Below are 22,005 nucleotides of genomic sequence, written 5' to 3' on the forward strand. Positions count from 1 at the left end.
TGGAGAAACAATTTTACTTATAAGGTATACAAGGAAAATAGAATGTATTTTTGGTAAAATGTTATAAGAAGGTATGGAAATACGGTTTTTGTTAAAGGGAAGGTAATGTTGTCTAGTTCAGGGGGTTTTAAGGATCGTCTTAACCTAAAAGAGTGATAAGACAAAACTGCAAGTTTAAACAAGCGGGAGGATCACGAGGTCAGGAGATGGAGACCATCCTGGCTAACATGGTGAAACCTCGCCTCTACTAAAAATACAAAAATTAGCTGGGCGTGGTGGCGGGCGCCTGTAGTTCCAGCTACTTGGGAGGCTGAGGCAGGAGAATGGTGTGAACCCGGGAGGAGGAGCTTGCAGTGAGCTGAGATTGGCCACTGCACTCCAGCCTGGGTGACAGAGCGAGACTCCGTTCCCCCCCACCCCCCAAAAAAACAAGCTATAAAGGGTTTGTGAAGGATTGATCTTGTAAAAGAAGTTCTGTGTGTATGAGGAAGTTGGCTAAGATTTGAAGGAGATTATTTCAGTTTTTGGTAAATTAAACATTAAAATAAAAGCACACTGATACAGGGCTCAAATCTGGGCCCATGTGTCTGAATAATGGTTTTCTTAGGAAATTAATCAGCTGTTTAACAGAAAATTATAAAGGGTTTTAAAAGGTTTTTGAAAATTTTACCTGATGGTCAAACGAATTAAGATTATATAGATTTGTTTATAAGGTTTTATTAAGAATTGGGTTTAACATTAATAGTACACAAATGCAAAGGTGAAATTTTGCTTTTTCTTTTAAACAAGATTTTCGTGTAATATTAAGGGATACAAAAGGTTTTTGTTTGCCCCTTTGAGTAAATGGCAGGGAAAAGGAAGAGGGGAAAGGAAAGAGATTCAGTTGGCTTCATGCCGTCTTCATTGGGTCCTGTTGTTTGGAAAGCTGAGGCTCCTATCAAAGTAAAGATTTTTTCCTTTGTAAAATTTTTGAGTTATCATTTTGGCTTAATGAATGACTTAGGTATGGTGACCTGGGATTCTGTTTTGTAATATCTAATGTTTTAAACCTTTGATATTTGACAAACTTGCCAAGATCAAATTCTAGGTTATGTTTTAAAAAAAAATTAGGACACCTAAAGTCCAAAAGAGATATATTTGGCTTATTTTATATTAAAACCATGCAGGAAGCATTGTCAAATATAAAATGGTGTTTAACTTTCTTTGGGTTATATTCATATAAATATGTTATTAGTATGTGTTACAAACTTGTGTAAGATTCCTATAATTCTGATGTTTCAGTGTATGTTATCATTAATAATTATAATTGTTATGTTAAATTGTTGTGTGTCACAGAGATGACCAGAATTCCTTGTTGATTGCATCTTTATGGCTCTCCTGAGACTTGTGTCATCCATAGACAATTATTGTCTTGTGTTGCTCCTTTTCAGAAGGCAGTTGTTATATTCAGCTATAGGACTCTGACAGGTACTCTTGAATGCGGGTCTCTGATAAGTTTAGAAATTGTGCCATTGGAATAGGAAAACAAAAAAAACTTTTGGGACTCTCGTGGAGAGCTGATGTGTTAAACATTGCTAATCCCTTTGTCATTCAGAATCAAGAAAATGTTTTCTTTTGAGCTATTTACCACTTTTAGCAATTGAATAAGATAAACTTGTGCGAAATTTACTGTGAGCAAAATTTGGAGCATGTTACTTTTTCTCTACCTGATTTCTGCAGAATTTATAGAAACTATTTGAGTATTCTCAACTTATGGCAGTATAGTTATTTGCATAAGTGCAGTAAGAATCTGTTCTCTTTTGTAACAGAACAGAATTAGAAACACTGGTTATTTTACCAAGGCTTTGACTGGAATGGCATGCATTCAAATATAAACAGACTGCTTTAAGGAATCAAAGTTGACTTACAGAGCCAACAAAAGCCCCTCAGGAAAACGCCTCATACCTTGTGCGGTTTCTGTACAGGGTTCCTGACCTGTGGTAAGTAAAGAATGTCATTTTCTGGCAGGCCTAGGGAGCCCCAAGTTATCTTGAGACCTTGGGTGGAGGAAAGAGCCTATTATGGCAAATAATTCTTCTTGCTGCACTTTATACAAATAATCAGTCCAAGCATAATAAGACTAAGACTTATTTTGCAAGTAAATTTGTCTTACTATGATTTGTCTTTAATAAAAATGGGGACTAGAGAGAGAAAAATTATGTTTCAAAAAACTATAAACTTCTTGAGTTTTCATTATTTTCTGTTAACCCTGAATTCTTTGTGGGCTACAAGTCCCCAAACTAATGCTTTCAAATTTTTCTTCCACTTTTCTAACTTGGACTCAGTAAAATGCTACTACCTTGTTCCTGAGGCCCTGCAAGCTGAAGCTTATTCCTCGTAATATAGGCGACAAAAACGTTTCAGATTTTCACTGCCTGCCTCATCTATAACGAAAGAGGCCTAACCCACCTGCATTGCCACCTCCTGATATGGGAAACCGCTGTTTAATTAAACATCTAGTCTCAGGACTAGGAAACTGACCTAAAAAGAATATGGGATGATATATGTAAAATGTGTTCTTTCCTGTCCATCCCAATCTGTCTGTCTAACAACCACTGACCCAAATCTCTCTGCTAGCCGCCCCATGTCTGATTGGTTCTCAGAGATGTTCACCTGGGTACCTCAGAGCTTAAGGTCCAGTCTACAAAGGCTTCGGAAGCTAGGACTTCCATTCTTTATCCTAGGGCCTTATAGCTCACTGTTCACTTCAATGCTGTGCCAAAACTACAGATGACCATCCTAATGCCTTTGTCATGCAAGCCCTGAAACCCCAACCAGGCACATGTGAGTACATGCAGACAGCTGCAAAGGGGTTCCACTCCTTTTACCTTGGGGTCTGCAGCTACACCCACTATGCCCACTGTCAGCAGGAAGAAGTTAGAGCAGTCGTCTCTTCTTTTTCCATCTTCATAGCCCACACCTTAAGAATAAGGTGTTATAAAACCCAAAGGGAGGGATTGAAACCACCTTTGCAAAAATTATAACTGAGAACATGTTGACAGTGAGAGAAAACTGACCTGGCTGACTGTCTTGCTTCTAGCTCACAGGTTGACTGTCTTTGCTCATTCCTGGCCAAGCTAACCTGGGGGAAAAATTTAGTTTATAGTTTCAATGATAATAGTCCTTCCCCCAAACTAAATGTTGTTGTAAAACTAATGAAAGGCCACCAAATTAGGATGAGAGGGGCTTGAATTCTAAATAATTTACCATTATGCCATTACGCCATAATAATTTGCCATTATGCCGGCAGTCAAGATTTGCATCTTCCCCAATTACTCTTGAAGATAACATCACTGTTGTAGAACCTAAGATTGGCCTTTGAGATGTCTTTTCAGGTGTTCGCATTTCTGACAACCAGATTGCCCCACTTGGACCTGCGAACAACCGGTCCTGTGGCCCCCCCTACTGAGGAATGACTCAGCATAAGAGGACAGCTACAATTCCCTATGATTTCATCTCCAACCCAACCAGTCAGGATGCTCCCTACCCCACCCCCCTGCTCACCAAACTATCTTTAAAAACCCTAATCTCTAAGCCTTCGGAGAGACTGATTTGAGTACTAATAAAACTCCAGTCTCCCATACAGCCGGCTCTGCATGAATTAAACTCTTTATTACAATTCCCCTGTCTTGATAAATCAGCTCTGTCTAGGCAGCAGGCAAGGGGAATCCATTGGGTGGTTACATTACTCTTAATATTTGTGAATAATTGCATCTACAAAAATGATTAAGTGGCTTTGCCCACTGTAATCCTAGCAGCTGACAAATTACTCTGTAGACTCCACTGTGTTTCCTAGGGCCGTGGAATGCCTTCTTATGCAAGACACGTTTCCATGGATTCAGGAAATCATTTTAATGGTTCAGCTATCTTAATTTAAACAAAAGTTCAGGGCTTATTGTTCAGCTGAGTCTCTAAAAATATTTTTTGACTGCAGCGGCTCTTTTACATTGCTAATGTGTATCCATGTTTAAAAAAAGAATCTTTATGAAACAGTGAAGGCCAGCGTTTCTTTGAGGTGTTGGCAGTCTTTGCTTTAGGAATAATAAAGGAAAACATTAGTTTCATCAAATAATAAAATAAGGAAGACCTGAATAAAATGTCCACATTAGTAGAGGATGAAAGTACCCTGAAACTCTGCAAAACAGTAATGTCTCATGCTTTGATGTGATCTCATTAAGTGAGAGCAGCACATTTTGCTGGTGTGTTGGGACCCCCAAGACCACCCTCAGGCCCAGTGGTTTGCTGGAAGGGCTCACAGGACTCAGTACCTGCCACACTTACGGTTTATTACAGTGAAATAATACAGATGAAAATCAGCAAGGGGAAAAGGCATAAGGCACGAAGTCCGGGTGAAACTAGGCACAACCTTGCAGGTGGCCACCCCCAGTGGAGTTACAGAGAAGCTGTTAATTCTCCCAGAAGAATATATGATTGGCCATGTGCGGGAGAGTGGCCAGCCAGGGAAGCTCACCTGAACCTTGGCGCTCAGGGTTTTTATTTGGGGGCCATTCCCGTGGGCATGCGCCCCATGCCGAGGGGTTCAGAAGGAAAATAGGAGAATACAAGACTATCCACACCACTTCAGGCCCAGGCCACATGGAAATCTGGGTGAGGTTCTGTATCTGTCGTTGATGCATTTATGCATATGTTAGATGTCAATGATAAAAACTAATTTCTAAGAATGTGTAAGTAGCTGGAGAACGTGATACCCAGGCCTTTCATATAGAAAAGAATAGCACATCACCCTGGCCAGCTGTGTGGCATGAACAATTGATCCTCCTCCACCAAGTATGTCCATTCTCCCTTTGCTAAATACAGTGGTGTAGGTTTGCAGAACCTCTGCTCACATGGGAGGTTATGAAGGGGCTAATTGTTCAATTACCAACCCTCTCATAACCGTGCTAGTTGCAAACAAACTGTTTGAAAAGACTGTTTTGCTAAACTGTTCTCTTGGTGTGATTATAACCATTTACAGTAGCAAAATGCAGGAATCCAGAAGTTCTTACATTCCAGATGTTCATAACCATTCCACTCTCCTGGTTCCAGTGCAATTTCAGTTGTACGATCTTTTCTAAGTTTATTGTTCTAAATTAAGACTTGCCATTCTTATGCTCATTAATTTGTTACAGGGAGAAAAAGCAATTAGAATGAAAATCAGTTGAGTATTTATAAATTACAGTTGTTTAAGTATACATCTTGTTCAGTGTAGTCAAAAATTCTCCATTGGTATTGACACCCACAAAAATGGTCAGATTCTGTTGAAGATGCACGTAAGCCTTAAATTTCACTTCCTACTTTAAAAATTGGTGACGATGTGAAAATGTCTAAGAGAGTCCACATTTCCTGTTTTAGATAAGATGAGATAGCCACTCACCAAGGTGCCTGTCTTCCGAGTTTATTCACCGTTATATTCAAGACTTGCCTGCTCTGAAATTCTAATGTGACCTTAAAAGTGTCCAGCATTGATATGTTTTATGCCAAATTCTATTCCCTTTCTTGCTTTCCAGACCGAATAGCAAGCGAGTTGTCTGGACTGTCAGACACAACACTGTCCCTCTTCCCCGAAGTCCCTGTACATCCCTTTGCTGGTGCCTCCTTCTCCATTCACTTCTCAACTACTACTGTCCTCAAGATGATGTTCTTTTTACCCTCCCACATCTGTGCCTGTAGTAATATGCCACTGTCTTCCTCCTGAAGTCTGAGTCCCATCCCCAGTCTCTCTGCTGATCCCCCAAGTCTGAGTGTCCACTCCCAATCTCTCCAGTGACTCCTCCCCTCCAAGTCACGGTGTGTATCCCCAACTTCTCCATTGCCATCCATACTGATATTTTGAATGACACTTCACGAGCACTCTTTAATGTAAACCCACACTTGGTACCATCACCATTTCCCTACCACAGTCTGTCCACTTCAAAGACAAGCTTCCTCTATCCTATGATTATGTCACTCTTTGCCTTAGTCCATTCGAGCTGCTATGACAAAATACCATAAACAACAGAGATTTTTTTCTCACATTTCTGCAGGCTGGGAGTCCAACATCAAGGTGTGGGAGATTCAGTGTCTGGTGGGGACCCGCTTCCTGGTTCATAGACGGCGCCTTCTCCCTGTGTCCTCACGTGGTGGAAGAGGCAAGGGAGCTCTCTGGGGTCTCTTGTATAAGGACACTCATCCCATTCATGAGGGCTCCACCCTCATCACCTCCCAAAGGCCCCACCTCCTAATGCCATCCCCTTGGGGGTTAGATTTCAATATATGAATTTAGAAGGGCGGAGAGAAGCATTCAGAATTAGCACTGTTTAGTAGAAAAACATCAGGATTGTGTTCAAACATTTTTTTCCATGTTATCTTTCCTACTGCCTCCTTGTCTTCAGTTCCCTCCCCACCACCTGGCACCCAGATATCCTACCCTTGTCAGTGTTACCTCTATCCCCCCATCACTGTTTTGTTGTAGTAACAATATCTCACATTTGTCAAGCACTTGCTGTGTGCCAGGCATGATTCTAAATATTGACAGATGAAACTGTTTATTCCTACCAATCCCTAGGAAGTAGAAACAGCTCCATCCTCATTTACAGATGAGAAACCCAAGGTACTGAGAAGGTCCTGGCCTACCCAAGTCACTTCAAGGAGGTCATACAGCTGGGATTCAGAACATCATCCATCTGGCTTTGGAATCTTTCTCATTTTTTCATTTATTCAACATTCATTGAAAATAATGTAATAAAAATTATATATGTGTATCTATATCTACATATAGATACATATGTATATATGTATATATAGCTATCATGTGCTACGTGATGCTTTCAAATACAGTTGGCCCTCCATATCCTCAGGTTCCCCATCCACAAATTCAACCGACTGTGACTCAAAAATAAATTGGGGGCTAGGTGCGGTGGCTCACGCCTGTAGTAATCCCAGCACTTTGGGAGGCCGAGGTGGGTGGATCACCTGAGGTCAGGAGTTTGAGACCAGCCTGTCCAACATAGTGAAACCCCATCTCTACTAAAACTACAAAATTAGCTGGGCATAGTGGCGCATGCCTGTAATCCCAGTTACTTGGGAGGCTGAGGCAGGAGAATCACTTGAACCCGGGAGGCAGAGGTTGCAGTGAGCTGAGATCGTGCCATTGCACTCCAGCCTGGGCAATGAGCGAAATTCTTTCTCAAAAATAATAATAATAATAAATTGGAAAAATAACACATTGGAAAAAACAAAAATAACAATACAACAATTAAGATAATACATATATTTTTAATTTTTAAAAATGGCAGTTTTATTAGAGGAAGTATGAAAATATGAATTAAGGTTGCAATGAGCAGCACAGCAGAGAAGGGGCTGCCTGCCCTCCTCCCCCCGCCCCATATATATTTCGTGTGTGGGACAGGGTCTCACTGCATTGCCCAGGCTGGAATGCAGTGGCATGATCTTGCCTCACTGCAGCCTCAGCCTCCTGGGCTCAAGCAGTCCTCCCACCTCAGTCTCCCCAAGTAGCTGGGACCACAGGAATGTGCTACCACACCCAGCTAATTTTTCGTAGTTTTTATAGTGGCAGTGTTTCACCATGTTGCCCAGACTAGTCTCGAACTCCTGGGCTCAAGCGATTCACCCACCTTCGCCTCCAAAAAAGTACTGGGATTACAAGTGTGAGTCACTGCGCCTGACCTATTTATTGTTTTTTAAAGACAGAGTCTCTCTCTGTTGCCCAGGCTGGAGTGCAGTGGCACAATCATGGCTCAGCCTCCTGGGCACAAATGATCCTCCCGCCTCAGCCCCGCCCCCCCAGTAGCTGTGAGTGCAGGCACGGGCCACCACACTCAACTAATTATTTTTATTTTTTGTAAAGATGGGGTCTCATTTTGTTGCCCAGTCTGGTGTTGAACCCCTGGCTTCAAATGATCCTTCCACCTCGACCTTGCAAAGTGCTGGGATTACAGGCATAAGCCACCACACCCAGTGCCAATCTTAGTTCTTTGCTCGTTATCTGAATTTTCACCATATTTGCATACACCTGGAGTATTTTCTTAAATTGAAACAGTTGCTTTTTATTAGATATACCAATACCTGTTAGTTTACGAGTTTCATTTAGTTCTATTGTTCGCATAACATACATTTAAATAGCTATTAAATTTCAAACATTTGCCCTCATGCTACTTAAAATTATTTTGAGTACCATCAGAAATGTGGAGGCCACAAGAGAGTACTTGAATGCAGCAGTTGTCACCTTTTCTCCAGCAGCTTGAGAAAGGGCATAGAGTGCTATCTGAGCTGGATTTGAACCAGAAGTTTTTAGGCAAAGTAAGAAGAGCACTTCAAGAAAAATAAAGAGCAAACCCCAGCATTTTTGAGGAGAATGCGCCATCTTGGTGATGCGGACCTAGGACACATGATGGCAGGAAGGAGGAAAAGATGCTGGCAAGTAGGGTTAGTGGCACATTAACACCAGCTGAGACACGGGAACCTGTCCAGTTAGAAGCCGTTGATTCATTGTTGAAAGATAAAACTGAATGTAGTGTGAGTAAAGGATGACCTGCCTGCTTGGTGAAAAATTAGTAACCACAGAGGTGGCTGTCAAAACCAACCAGCAACCAGGGAAAATGCTTGTAGTGTGCTAGGTAAAAGAGAACAGGGATACAATATTCTGTGACCATGATGATTATACATAGAAATTAAGACGCACAGGCCAGGCACGGTAGCTCACGCCCAGCAAGTAATCCCAGCACTTTGGGAGGCCGAGGCAGGTGGATCACCTGAGGTCAGGAGTTCGAGACCAGCCTGGCTAACATGAAATGAAACCCCATTTCTACTAAAAATACAAAAATTACCTGGGCGTGGTGGCATGCGCCTGTAATCCCAGCTATTCGAGAGGCTGAGGCAGGAGAATCGCTTGAACCTGCGAGGCGGAGGTTGCAGTGAGCCGAGATCATGCCATTGCACTCCAGCCTGGGTGACAAGAATGCAACTCTGTCTCAAAAAAAAAAAAAAAAAGAAGAAGAAAGTAATTAAGATACATAGAGAAAAGGGACTAGAAGAAATCCCCCAATGTGAGAACAGGAGTTGTGTTGATTGTTTAACAATGTGAGTTAATTTCTCCATCTTCCAAATTGCTTTCTCTTATATTCCCAAAGTCATATCTTGACTTTTGTTTGAGTGTGATTTGCAATGGTGCTATCCGTCGTAAATCTCTGGTTTAGCATTCATGCTGTCTTCCAATTTCCAAATATTGAATCCAGAATTCATGAGTGTTCCAAGGTGCTGGAGACCACACTGTAGGGCTGGAGGACATGAGCGTCTCTGAACCTAGCTCTTCCTAGTAGCTGACTTGCAGCAGGAGCTGAGGCTTCTCCTGGCATCACCTCCACTACAATTCTCTGTGAGCATTTCCAGGAAGCAGCACCCCCTACCCTAGCCGAGGCCCGTCCAAGGTTGTCTCGTTGTCCTAGCCCACCATTGCCCTGGGAGGAAGTAGCCACATGAGTTTATGGCCTGAGTAATGCTTTTCCCTCCTGGATGCTCCCCACATCTAGAGGATATGAAAATAGTCTTGGCAAGGGTGCCTGGTCTGCGCTTGTCAGCGGCCTGAGCTGTATTCAGCCACCACCCTTGGGGTCCAGGCCAGATGTTATGGCAAAACCCTATTTTAACGAGATCCTTCTGGTATTTCTTTTGGACGCCGTCCGAGGCAGCTTCATTTTACGCTAAATTCCATGTTATGGTGGGTCATCTGAAACAGGTCTGCAGCACATAAAAATGTTCTCACTGCACTCTGTTTTCTGTAGCAAAATGTTGTTGGAGGTTAGGATGGGAGTTGAGGACTGGGCCTTGAGGATTTTTTTCATATAAACACATTAAAATGGAAAGCTGATATGAACACGTTCAGTGATATAGACTGCAAAGGCAAAAAGAATTCTCCCCAGCATATTTTTTTTTCTTTTTACCATGGATATAATTGGAGTTTACATATGATAAGAACTGCTTCTTGGGCAGAAAATGTAATCCTCTGGTGAGACTAATCCATCATTGTTGAAGTGAAGGGAACTGGTAGTGAATTCGCCCCACAGATGAAGATAGGATTTCTAATTCCCTCGCCTTTTCTGTTTACTGTTCCTAACTCCGTGAGAGTGTGCGTGTGTGTCTGTGTTTTCTTCACCATTTGATTTTTCATCCCGGCTCCCACTTCCTCATCCTTGGCCTCTCTCGCATCTTTATTTCTATCACACCCTCCCCACCTCCACCACCTTGTCCCAGCACTGAGAGGAAAGTGGGCAGCTTTCCAGGCAGCTGCAGTCCTGCTGGAGAAACCTTTATGATCCAGGAAATATTGACTGAGGAGAAGCTGTGCTGACTCCGCTATGAATAAGGAGGTTGGAAAACTGTCAGCATTTGCAGAAACAAAAGGAAGTGCTACATATACGTTTTGGTTTCATAATGACTGTATTGTAAAACCCCTTCTCTTTAGCCTACTAGATTGGACAAGTGTGTTAACCAGTGGCTGTTTGGTATCCATTGATCATAGAGCTAGACCAACAACCAAAGTTGTTTACCTCTCATAAGGTGGCTTTTGCAGGCGTGCCAAAATCATATTATAAAACTCCCAGCCACAAACTCTGACATGTATTTTCACTTCCTATCCAATAAAGGATATCCCCACCCCTTTACTCCCCGACTACTGTAGTCATAAAGGTACACTCCTAGTTCCTCCCTCTCTCTTTCTCAGCTTCTTGGTCCCTGTGTGTGATAAGGTTTCTTGTTGCCCTGTGTGGCATGGTGTGGCACGCCCCAGCATACTCCCTTCCTTGGGAACTGAGTAATAAATTCTTTCAATGGCATTAGCCTCTTTGTGTTGTCACTCGGTCACCTCCATAAATTAAAACCCTTCAGGTTTTGTTGGCACCATAAGGTAATTTATTTTCTCTACATAGGATTTTAGAATTGAAAGGGACCTTGTAGATCAGTGAATTCCACCTGTCCATGGGTCAGAAAAGGGAGCTGGGGAAACTGTTAGGGGGCAGATCCAGGCCTTGGAGCACCTGGTTAAATGTGTTCTCTCCATAAGCCTAAGAAATGGTACCAAATTCTTATGTCATTGCATCCAATATGGTCCTTCCTTCTTTCTTCTCTTCTGTTTCTTTCCTTTGCTCTCAAGACTGGTGTATCACTTTGTCTCCCAGGCTGAAGTAAAGTGTGTTTGTTATATTGCATTGGTTTTTTATTCGTATTATTATCATCATATTGTTTTTTGTTGTTTTTTTCTGGATATTTTTGATCTGTGGTTGGTTGAATTGGTGGACGCAGAACTATCGGATATGGAGAGTCAACTGTATATAAAATCAGGTCAGCACACTTTTCCTGTAGAGGAGCAGATAGTAAATATCCTCAGCTTTATGAGCCATGTGGTGTCTGTTGCACCTACTCAACTCTCCCATTGTAGTGTGAAAATAGCCATAGACAACACATCACCTCATGGGTGTGGTTGTATCTCAATAAAACTTTATTTACACACACTGGCAGTGAGCCAGACTTGGTCTGTGGGCCTCAGTTTGCAAGCCCATGATCTAGACAATGCACAGATAGCAGATGGTGTCCGTCAGCTTTGGATAGCTGTAAGTATTACAAGTATGTAAGTCTGTTAAATACTTAATAAAAATTCCAGTTTTAATGTTACAAATTGATACCCTTGGTATTTGTTTTAGCTGAAGATGCAAAACCAACCCCACAGCTGCCTGAGTATTAAATTCTACTTTTCTGTGCCAAATAAGCAGTATTTCTAAAGGCCAGTGATTGATAACTTAGCAGATTTTGCTGATGAATCAGGCCAACATTAGCTGGGCATAGTAGTTCACTGTATACCTCAAATGGTTTGTGAAGTCATTTGTGAGGGGTGTGGTTTAGCAGTGTCATAATTGCAAGAAACGCGATACATGTACTTGGTTTGTTTTAAATGTTTATGTTGCCTAGTTAGATGAGACAAATTCTTATACAGACTGTTTCCTCTCTTGTGAGACTATTACACGTTTTATTCCAAATGGACAGGACTTTACATGGAAGATCCTACCATCCTTTATAAAATGTCATCCTTTGTGTAAGCCTTTCAGTTTATCATGATTATACTCTTTTTTTTCTCCCTGGGAATAATTTTACCTCATCTGGTTATGCTCTGTTACTGTGTGTTATGTTATCTAAGGTCTATGACCAATTGCATGCAGAGGGTGGCTTGCTTTTCAATAGCAACAACCAAGAACCAAGCAGAAATGTAAGGAGAGTAGAGCTGGGGGCAGTGGCCTTTCAGGGTGTCAATTCCCCAACCATGGTGGGGTTGATGGGACAATATTGGAAACATTTTTGGTTGTTACAATGGGAGTGTGCTACTGGCATCTAGTGGGTAGAGGCCGGGGGTGCTGCTCAACATCGTACAATGCATGGGACTGTGTCCCCCACAGCAAGGAATGAGCCAGCCTAAAAGTCAGCCATGCTGTGGTTGAGAAGCCCTGCTGTCAAGAGATTCATCGGGAATACGCCTCCTAAGTAGGTGGCAAGCCTAGCGTCTTCAGGAATGTCTCTAGGCTAGCCTACTGGTGACACCAAGGACACTAACCCATCACCCTCACATGATCTTTCATCGAGGTACCACCAAGCTCTTTGTTCTCCTGCCCTTTAACTACTTCTGCACCTGCCGCAGGGGCAGTCCTTGGTGCTTCGTTTATCATTGGCATTCTGGTCTTTGTTCCTACGGATGTCTTGTTGGGCAGAAGAGATGTGTTCAGAGATGCGGGAAAGCTGAGGAGGCACAAGGCACCGAAGTCTCACCACTCTGGCAGACTGCAAATGAATGCGCCCATTAGCCCTGGAGTCCAAGTGGGAGGGGTGAGATGCTGGCAGGTGTGGAGGCAGGCATTACCTTCCGCAGCACCCTGGCACCTGGTTCTGGCAACTGTGGCCTAAGAGGAAGTGGTCAAGCAGCCTCTAGTACATAGTCCTTGGGCATTGTCTTAGTTAGTATGGGCTGTAACCAATACCTTAGACTGGGTAATTTATATACAACCAAAGTGTATTGCTCACAGTCCTGGAGGCTGGGAAGTCCAAGATCAAGACGCCAGCAGATTTGGTGTCTGGTGAGGTCCTGTTTCACATGGATGGCTCCTTCTGTGTCTTCACATGGTGGAAGGTGCAGGGGAGCTTGCTTGAGCCTCTTTTATAGGGACACTGATCCCATTCACGAGAGTGGAGCCCTCATGATTTAATTGCTTCCTGAAGGCCCCACCTCTTAATACCGTCACTTTGGGGATTTGTCTCCCACATACAAATCTGGGGGGGACACAAACATTCAGAACGTAGCAGGCATCTTCCTGTCCCAGAATGAATATCAGAACTAGCAAATATCCTAGCAGCCATTTCATCTGACATCCTTATTGTTCCAACAAGGAAAGCTGGGACAGCAACCTTTCCACTCACTGTGGTCTTCTCTCCATCAAATGTGTCGGGGGTCTGGCTGCTGTCCCATCTATGTGTCTCATCAGCACCTCAAGGTACTTTTTATCCCTATACCACAGAGGAGGAAATGCAGGCCCAGCCAAATGAAGTGACATGGGCCAGGCACCCAGTGGCAGAACGAGGACAGAACCCAGCCATCCTGCCTGCTGCTGACATTTTCTCCATCCAGCCCTCCTGCTTGCCTTCATGAGACCACATGGCCAGAAATCAGTAAGAAAATCTTGCAAGCAAATGGACTGAAAAACCATTGCTCTAGAGGCCATGTAGAGATCCATTCAAAGAAATGCAGCTAGTGAAAATTTCAGCAAATAGGAGGACTTCTGTTCACCATGGCGTGGAATGCACATCTCCCAGGTCTTTATGAAGGTGCCTAATTTCCAGTCACGACCTACCCTCTCCAAAAGAGGACCCAAGCTGATGAAAGACCTTCGAGGTACCCCTGTAGAACTTTATCCTGCGCATTTGTCATTGTGCATCTGCACAGGATATTCCTTTCGGCAGATGACTTTCAGCTCTTTGCAGAAGTCTCAGATGCCACATCCTTACTCCATCTTTACTGGTTCATCTCTTTGTTCCAAGAAGACTTAATTGAATCTGGATACTGTTGTCCACACGATCTAGAAATGAAATCTATGTTGGAGAGCATAATCATGTAGAGAGATAAAGTTATGCAGCCAAAACATGTACTCAACATTAAAAACCCAGATGAGAGAGAAATCAAGGGCACACTCCCTCCATGGGTTAGACTGAGCTTTGCACACCGTTCTTTGTGAGTTGCCTGAGCTGCACCCACGCTGGCTGCTGTTCAGAGCTGCAAGTGGTCTAGCTGAGCAGCAAGGTGGAAATGGAGTCTGTGTCCATGCAGGGAATTCAAGAATTTTGGTTCCTGTGCTTGCGGGTGGGTCTTGGAGTGTAAAGTAAAAAGAGGAATCTCGGAGTCACATAGTCTACGGTTCACAGTTTAGTTCAGCGTCATATCACATGATCCTTGGGCGGGTTACCTGATGTCTCCAATGTTTGTCCTTATGTGTGAAACAAAAACAGTACCAACTCCAAACAGCTGCTACAAAGACTGAGGTAGTGGACAGAGTGCCCAGGTTTGGTTGAAGATGGTAATGTGGTCAGAATCGGCTCTGTTTCACAGAGCATGTGACTGCAGGTACCAGTTCTGTGGCCCAGTGCTGCTTGCGGGAATGAATGAGTCAGAGTGGATGAATGAAATGTCCCAGGAGCACGAGACTTTCCTTCCACAATTGCTCCATCAGCCATGAGGTTTGCTTGTCAGGTGCCGTCATCAGCACATAAATGCTGCATTCTGGTGCATTCAGTAGATGTTTCTAGATACTGTTTCATGGTGGCTAAGAGTGGTTTCTGGCACCCAGGCTTAGATCTCAGCCCCACCCCTACAAACTGAGCAACAGGAGGCTGTCAGTTACCCTCAAAAGATCTCAGAGACTGATTCATCAAGGGGAAAGCGGCAGTGACAGAATGATGCTGAGAAGCTTGAAGCCATTTAGTAGGAGCCACGTGAGTGGCCCCATCAGCCGTGAGAGTCATGATGTCTATGAGAGAGGAATCACTGTGGCCCAGAGTAGATAAGGAAGATTCCATGTAGTGGATCGTCAAGCCAAGAATGCAGTGAGGTCCTGCTTTATCCATTGACTGGGGTTTTTCTCTTCCACACTTTGCCAAAGACCTCAATGATAAAAGCTTGCAGGTAAAACTCTGTATAGCATTGGCAGAGAATAGAGTCGTTGGTGAACCCAAGGGTGGGTTGCTTCATTTTGGTAGGAGTGGGTAGGGGAAAAGGAAGGTGGATAGAGAGAAAACAAGTTAGAAGGAAAAGGTAAGGTTGTTGTAAACAGCCTTGGCTTATATCCTCCAAAAACACAGGGGCGGAGGAACCCTTGGGGATAGGGGAACCTGGAAAGGGGTCCTTTGGAACCTAATGTAGGCAGTTATAGTTCTGTAAAGAAATATGCAAGGCTCTGTGCAATTGATTGTAAAATTAATAGCAGCTACCCTATTCCTCTGTTAGATAAATCTCAACTACACATTTGATATGTTCTTTACAACCTGGCGGTGGGGACAGAACAGAGGGTGGATTGAGGAGGAGGGAGAGTAGACAGAGAAAAGTGAAGTGTAAGAAAGCAGCAAGGAGAGCACAGCGCAGAGCTCGTCTCCTGGAGGAACATTCCCATCTGGTGAGCGTTTTGTTTATTGCAAGGTCAGTTTGCATTTGGATAAGGCGAGGCAGAAGGGCACTGATATGGAAGCAGAGGGAAGCCGGCTGCCACTGCCGCCCATTGGCTGAATGAAAGACGGCGGAAGAGGAGCACCTGTCCAGCAAGGCTGACAGTCCTGCCTCCTGGGATAAGCAGATTCTCAGCCTGCAGAGTGGTCTAACCAGGGAGGTAGAGTGGCTGCTTTCCGAACTCCCTGCTTCCTGCTCATTTGCCTCATGCATGGAAGTTGTAAACAGTGTGAGAGTTGAAAGCCACACCATGGGAATGCCTTGGTGTCCACCCCACCTGTAGCCAGGGACCGAGCACTGGGGGTCCATGTTCCTCACACGAGATCCCCCCATGATGTCCACCTCCCAAGGATTTCAAGCTCCTGTGCACCCCCAGGCCGCCTCTGCACCAAGCAAAGTGACCCAGCCCTGCCAGGCGGGGTTGCCTGTTTTAGGAAACTCCCTGCAGCAGCCTAGGCTTGCTGGCAGTGGGATGCCACCTCCCTCTCTCTCCTTGATGAAGGGCTGTCGCAGCTTCCTCATCACCCCCAGACCTCCACATAGATGCCCTGCACCATTGCCTTCTTTCCTTGAAGCAGGCGCCATCCACAAGAGCGCAAGGCATGGCTTTCTGTGTATTCGGTCCTGACCCCCTTCCCAACAGCTTCATTCAAGAGCCTTCATCCAAAGCTGATCTGAAAACACCTTTAAATTGCCAAGCATCATTGATAGCAGCTTCCTAGAGCGGCAGTGAAAGAGATGCACTGGGGGAGGAGAGGAAAAGAGCCAGCATCAATTAGCAAAGAGAAAATTCCCAGTGTTTTGAGAAAATGACTCAGTGCCACACCAGTCAGTCCAGAACAGCCTCTTCTCCGTCTTCAGTTGTTGAGTTGTGATACACTTGCCCCACGTGCCAGGAGGACTCAGGGTCAGCGTTTGCTGTTCCCTCATCTTGGGCTGAAGAAAGGTGCCCTGTGTGCTTTCAGGGGGTGACACAGAGAGGCTTCAGCGTGAGCTTCTGCACAGTCTTACGAACCACGGAGTTTTGCGGGGGAGCCTGGAGCCAAATTTGAGTAACAGAAATGTCCAACCGGGGCATGCAGGGCAAACTACTGTCTGTTCTGCTTTGTCCTTAATAACACTGAAACGGTTCTACCATTAAAGTCCCTTGTTTCATCACATACCAATCCTGGTCTTCCTGGGTCTGAAGTCCCTCCCTCTCTCCCTGCCCTTTCCCACCTTACTGAACCCAAATCAGAAGCATCCCTGGGCATTCTGCAGCCGTGTCTGTCCCTGCAAATTAAGTGTGTTTGAAGTCTGCGGGCCACCTTCAGATCTCAATGGCTGCACCTCCCTCCTTCAATTCGGGTCTCACTCAACCTCAGCTTTCCCCTCTTGCCACAGGTTTTTCCCACTCGGCTTTCACATTTGGGATTGAGAGCCACATCAGCCAGTCCAACATCAATGGGACGCTAGTGCCACCGGCCGCCCTCATCTCCATTCTCCAGAAGGGCCTGCAGTATGTAGAGGCCGAGATCAGTATCAACGAGGTACGTAGCTGCTGGGCCGGGCCCCCAAACAGCAGAGCCCTGGGAAGCTGCAAGAGCTTGGAACACATTGGAAGCTAACATGCATTTCCCTCAGGCATTTGGGATTAATTCTGCGGCAGGGTGCAGTGGCTCATGCCTGTAATCCCAGGACTTTGGGAGGCCGAGGCAGGAAGTCTACTTGACCCCAGGAGTTTGAGACCAGCCTGGACAACATGGTGTAACAGCATTTCTACAAAAAACAATTTTTTAATTAGCCCAATGTGGTGGTACGCACCTGTAGCCCCAGCTCTCGGGAGGCTGAGGTGAGAGGATCAGATCACTTAAGCCTGAGAGGTTGAGGCTGCAGTAAGCTATAATTGCACCAGTACACTCCAGCCTGGGCAATGCAGTGAGACTCCATCTCTAAAATTAAAAAAAAAAAAAAAAGAAGAAGAAGAAAGTAAGTTGGGTTCTTTTCCACTTTGTGTTGATACCGGTTGTGTGGACACACAGCAGCAAGCTTCCAGTGCCCCTCCCACATGGCTCTGTGTTTTTGACTTAAATGTAGAATCACTGGCTGTTAGTTGATGTAAACACTTACACCGCCACATCTGAAAAAGATGCGGCAGATCTTCAGCTGCTCTGGGCTTCGGAGTGGACGTTTGCCTTGCACTTATGCAGACTTGCTGTCTCTTCTTGATTTCTGGAGCAGGTTGGTTAGAGAGGGGCCCCACACATGGTCAGGTGGAATCTGTATTTCAGCAGAACCCGGCAGAGGGCATCACCAGAGGCTGCGTCAGGGCAGAGAGGTGATGGCTCTGGTGTTAACGAGGATCTCAAGGGATGCTTTCATTACCGGGCTCGTTGTAGAGCAGATGGGGGTAGGAGGATGGAAAAATAAATGCACATTAAAACTGTGCACTTGGCTTGGAACCCCTCCCACTTTTTACATTGGTCCACAGTGAGCAGTTGTGCCAATTTTATACCAATTTTGGTTTTAAACCACACACCTCACCCTCTCTTGTCCCCTCCTATTCTGGTCTCATGATTCTGCAGTGAAGATCCCCTTGACTTCTGGGGAATAATGGGATCCACAACCTTTCTTGCCGCCTTCACCTGAGTCCCTATTTTATTTTTAGAGACTGAGTCTCACACTGTTGCCCAGGCTAGGGTGCAGTGGCACAATCATGGCTTACTGCAGCCTCGACCTCCTGGGCTCAAGTGATCCTCCTGCCTCAGCCTCCCAAAGCACTGGGACCACAGACAGTCCCTGTTACTGATTTCTCAGTCCCCTGCAGCTTCCTCCCTCTGCTTCTCTTTCTCCTACTCTGACCCAGGCACGTGATTCTACTGAACTTTTCCATACTGTACCGTCATCCATCCCACCTGGCGGTCACATTCTTCCAGGATTCCCTCTGTCCTGTCTTTCTGGGAACTGGTCTTGCCCTTACAAACCTTTCTCCTTCACAGCATGTTACACTGCTTTAAAAAACTCTTTTAGAAAATCACAAAGTAATATATCCTGTTCTCTTTTTCTTTTCTTTTCTTTTTTTTTTTTTTTTTTAAGACAGGGTCTCTCTCTGTCACCCAGGTGGGAGTACAGTGGTACAATCATAGCTCACTACAGCCTCAACCTCCTGGCTCAAAAGATCCTCCTGCCTCAGCCTCCTGAGCAGCTGGAACTTATAGGTACACACCACCACGTCCAGATAATTTTTTTATTTTTTGTAGAGATGAGGTCTCGCTGGTCTTGAACTCCTGGGCTCAAGCGATCCTCCCACGATCCTCCCGCCTTGGCCTCCCAAAGTGCTGGGAGTACAGGCGTGAGCCACTGTACCCAGTCCCTGTTTTCTTTCTTGCACTTCTGCCTACCATTTTTCGCAAAGCTGTGGCTTTCGAAACTCCGGTGTTTTTTCCTCTCTTGTGCTCCTTTTTCCCTGGCAAACCCCTTCACACTGTGTGCCCGGGATCTTCCACTGACTCCTTCTGGCCCTGTCTAGTTTCCTCACTGCAAAACACACACGTGTGTATCTAAGAGGACATGTCTCCAAGGTCCAGCCAGCCCTCAGATCTCAAGGCGCCTGTGACTCTGTTTTTCTCTGCTCATTGCCTTCTACCTCTCATCTGTTGAGAAGCCTTCATAGTTGCCTTCCCTCGGCACTCCAGATTCCAGCACTCTAGGGGCTAATGAAAGACTGTCCCATTTGTCACAATGGTTTCTAATCATTAAAAAGTGAGACGCCAGGGGCGGTAGCACACATCTGTAATCGCAGCACTTTGGGAAGCCAAGGCAGGAGGGTTGCCTGAGGCCAGAAGTTCTAGACCAGCCTGGCCAATATAATGAGACCTTATCTCTACATAAAATAAAAAAAATTAGCCAGGTGCAGTGGCACATGCTCGTAACCCCAGCTACTCGGAGGCTAAGGCAGGAAGATCAGTTTGGTCCAGGAGTTTGAGGCTGCAGTGAGCCATGACTGTGCCCCTGCACTCCAGCCTGGATGACAGAGCGAGACCCCGTCTCTAAGGAAAAAAGAGAGACAGTGTGCCCGCGGAGTTTAAATGAGGACATGTTGTTACTACCTTGGACAGTTACCGCGTTTTGTCATGGGCTTGTTCATTTGGGTGTGAACATATGAAGGAGGAAGGGGGTGTGGGAGCGTCTTGACCCATCGGTCACCATTGTCCACTCCATGGCCAGAATCAAGGGCCAAGAGTACCTGAGGAGGTGATGCAGCTAGTTCTTTACATAGGTTGTATTGTTTTCTTTATTTTGAATATTGTCTTGTAATCAGAAATCATCTGGAGTGATGTTTCATTTAGTTATTCTTCAGCTGAAACCTGAGCCTTTCAGTTCTTCCTCATTTCTGAAGTAATTCAGGTTCAGAGCATATAAACATGTGTTTGCACATCCAGATACAACCCCAAGGCTTATTGAGGTTCACCTGATTCGAATATTTGGCGTGTTTCACAAGGAAAGAACCTCCTGCTGTATTTTTAAACGTGTGTGGAAAGTTTTCCATGGTAAACGGAAATCAGAGAATCAAAGAATGGTCAAAAAAACATGAATCAAAACAAAATGATGTCAATTGTGTCATGGCTATAGTTAGTCTAACCCTGAACCCAAGGAGTCATTGCAAGTAGCAGCAAGTGCCTATTTTATTAAATCCCCTGGACAGATGGACTTGGAATCCAGGCCTAAATGCTGTGTGCATCTCATTTGGGCTCTGCTTCTGAAGCGTTACCCTCCCGTATAATGGATGGTCATTTGCAGAGATTTTGCACAGTCGCGATAGCACGTGGGCAGGTCTTCTCCACCGCGGCACTCAGTATTTGGGGCTGCATGTTTCTCTGTGGTGGGGCCATCCTGGGCACTGTTGGATGTTGAGCAGCATCCCTGGGCTCCACCCACCAGATGCCAGGAGCACCTCTCCTCCCTTAGTTGTAACAGCCAAAAAAGTCTCCAGACGTTGCCTAATGCCCCCCAAGGAGTCACAGTCACCCCCCGCCCCCGCCACGTTGAGAATCGTGCCATCAGGGATAGCACTTTCTGTCAAGAATAAATGGCCTTTTTGTCCTCAATGCCCCAATTGGGTTTGACACTCAGAACAACCATCACACTTAGTTCTTACCAACAGTTTGTCGTGTCCCCTTCCCTGCCCACCATGGGATCCCTTCACCCCAGGCTCCAGGTCCATGCCGCTTCCCCCGTGGCCCCCTGGTTGCTGGGAGCCAGCTGTTTACGCCCCACTTCCCTGCGCTTCTCCTGCCCAGAGAGCAGAGGTCATTCCCAGAGCCCTCACCCCCGTGAGCTGACAGCTGTACCTTGGCTTGCTTCCCCAGGATGGCACAGTGTTCGACGGCCGCCCCATAGAGTCCCTGTCACTGATAGACGCCGTGATGCCCGACGTGGTGCAGACGCGGCAGCAGGCATTCCGAGAGAAGCTCGCTCAGCAGCAAGCCAGTGCGGCGGCGGCGGCGGCTGCGGCCACGGCAGCAGCGACAGCAGCCACCACGACCTCAGCCGGCGTTTCCCACCAAAATCCATCGAAGAACAGAGAGGCCACGGTGAATGGGGAAGAGAACAGAGCACATTCAGTCAGTGAGTGCAGGGGCTCTGGGAGTTCGGTGGGCCTCTCTGGGTTCATTGTTTTCTTCTTGGGCAAATCCGAATGCCTTCTTAAAAACCTGCCTGCTATAAATGTCTTAGAAGCCGCTCTCTAGTGTTTGCTTACGATCTGGCCGGAAGAACTTCCCGTTCCATTTTTTCCATCACAACCCTTGGACCTGAGCTTCTTTACCCTCATCTTCAACTTTAGGAAATCGTGCTGCGCCTGCTAATCTGAGAACTCTCATGTAACACATGATTATTGCCCGTGATAAACAAAAGTGTTTCATTCATGGACACCTTTGGTCTCAGCCTCCAGCCTTCCATGTTGAGGGTTTTTGGCCAAATTATGGTATAATTATTGAGCTTGCAGTTCCTGCCAAGGGCACTGGGCCCCAGAGACTGGGCATAGGCTTATTTGGTCTTTGCAAAACCCCAGGACATCAGTCCCTGTTAGGTGATTGCCTGTGAGTATGTGGCCAGTCAGAGAGCCCAAAATTCTACCCAGAGAACCTGCTCCACTTAGACATACTGCTCTATACACCCGTAGGGACGCCACTTCAGGGTGCAAGTTCAGAGCGAGCATATGTGCCGTGCATGGCGCACCG

The 22,005-nt window shown here is 45.4% G+C and overlaps 1 protein-coding gene across 4 annotated transcripts in view; it reads left to right on the plus strand.

The window, feature by feature from the left end:
• Positions 1-22,005, plus strand: part of TBL1X (transducin beta like 1 X-linked) — a 274,014-nt gene that overhangs the window by 200,238 nt on the left and 51,771 nt on the right. For all 4 annotated transcript variants that reach the window (XM_055106596.2, XM_055106598.2, XM_008964325.6 and 1 more), the window contains 2 exons: positions 17,168-17,313; positions 21,133-21,391. In XM_055106596.2, coding sequence (XP_054962571.1) covers positions 17,168-17,313; positions 21,133-21,391 — 405 coding nt within the window. The remainder of the gene's footprint in view (positions 1-17,167; positions 17,314-21,132; positions 21,392-22,005) is intronic.

Source organism: Pan paniscus, chromosome X (genome assembly GCF_029289425.2).
Source record: "Pan paniscus chromosome X, NHGRI_mPanPan1-v2.0_pri, whole genome shotgun sequence".
Classification (NCBI taxonomy): domain Eukaryota; kingdom Metazoa; phylum Chordata; class Mammalia; order Primates; family Hominidae; genus Pan; species Pan paniscus.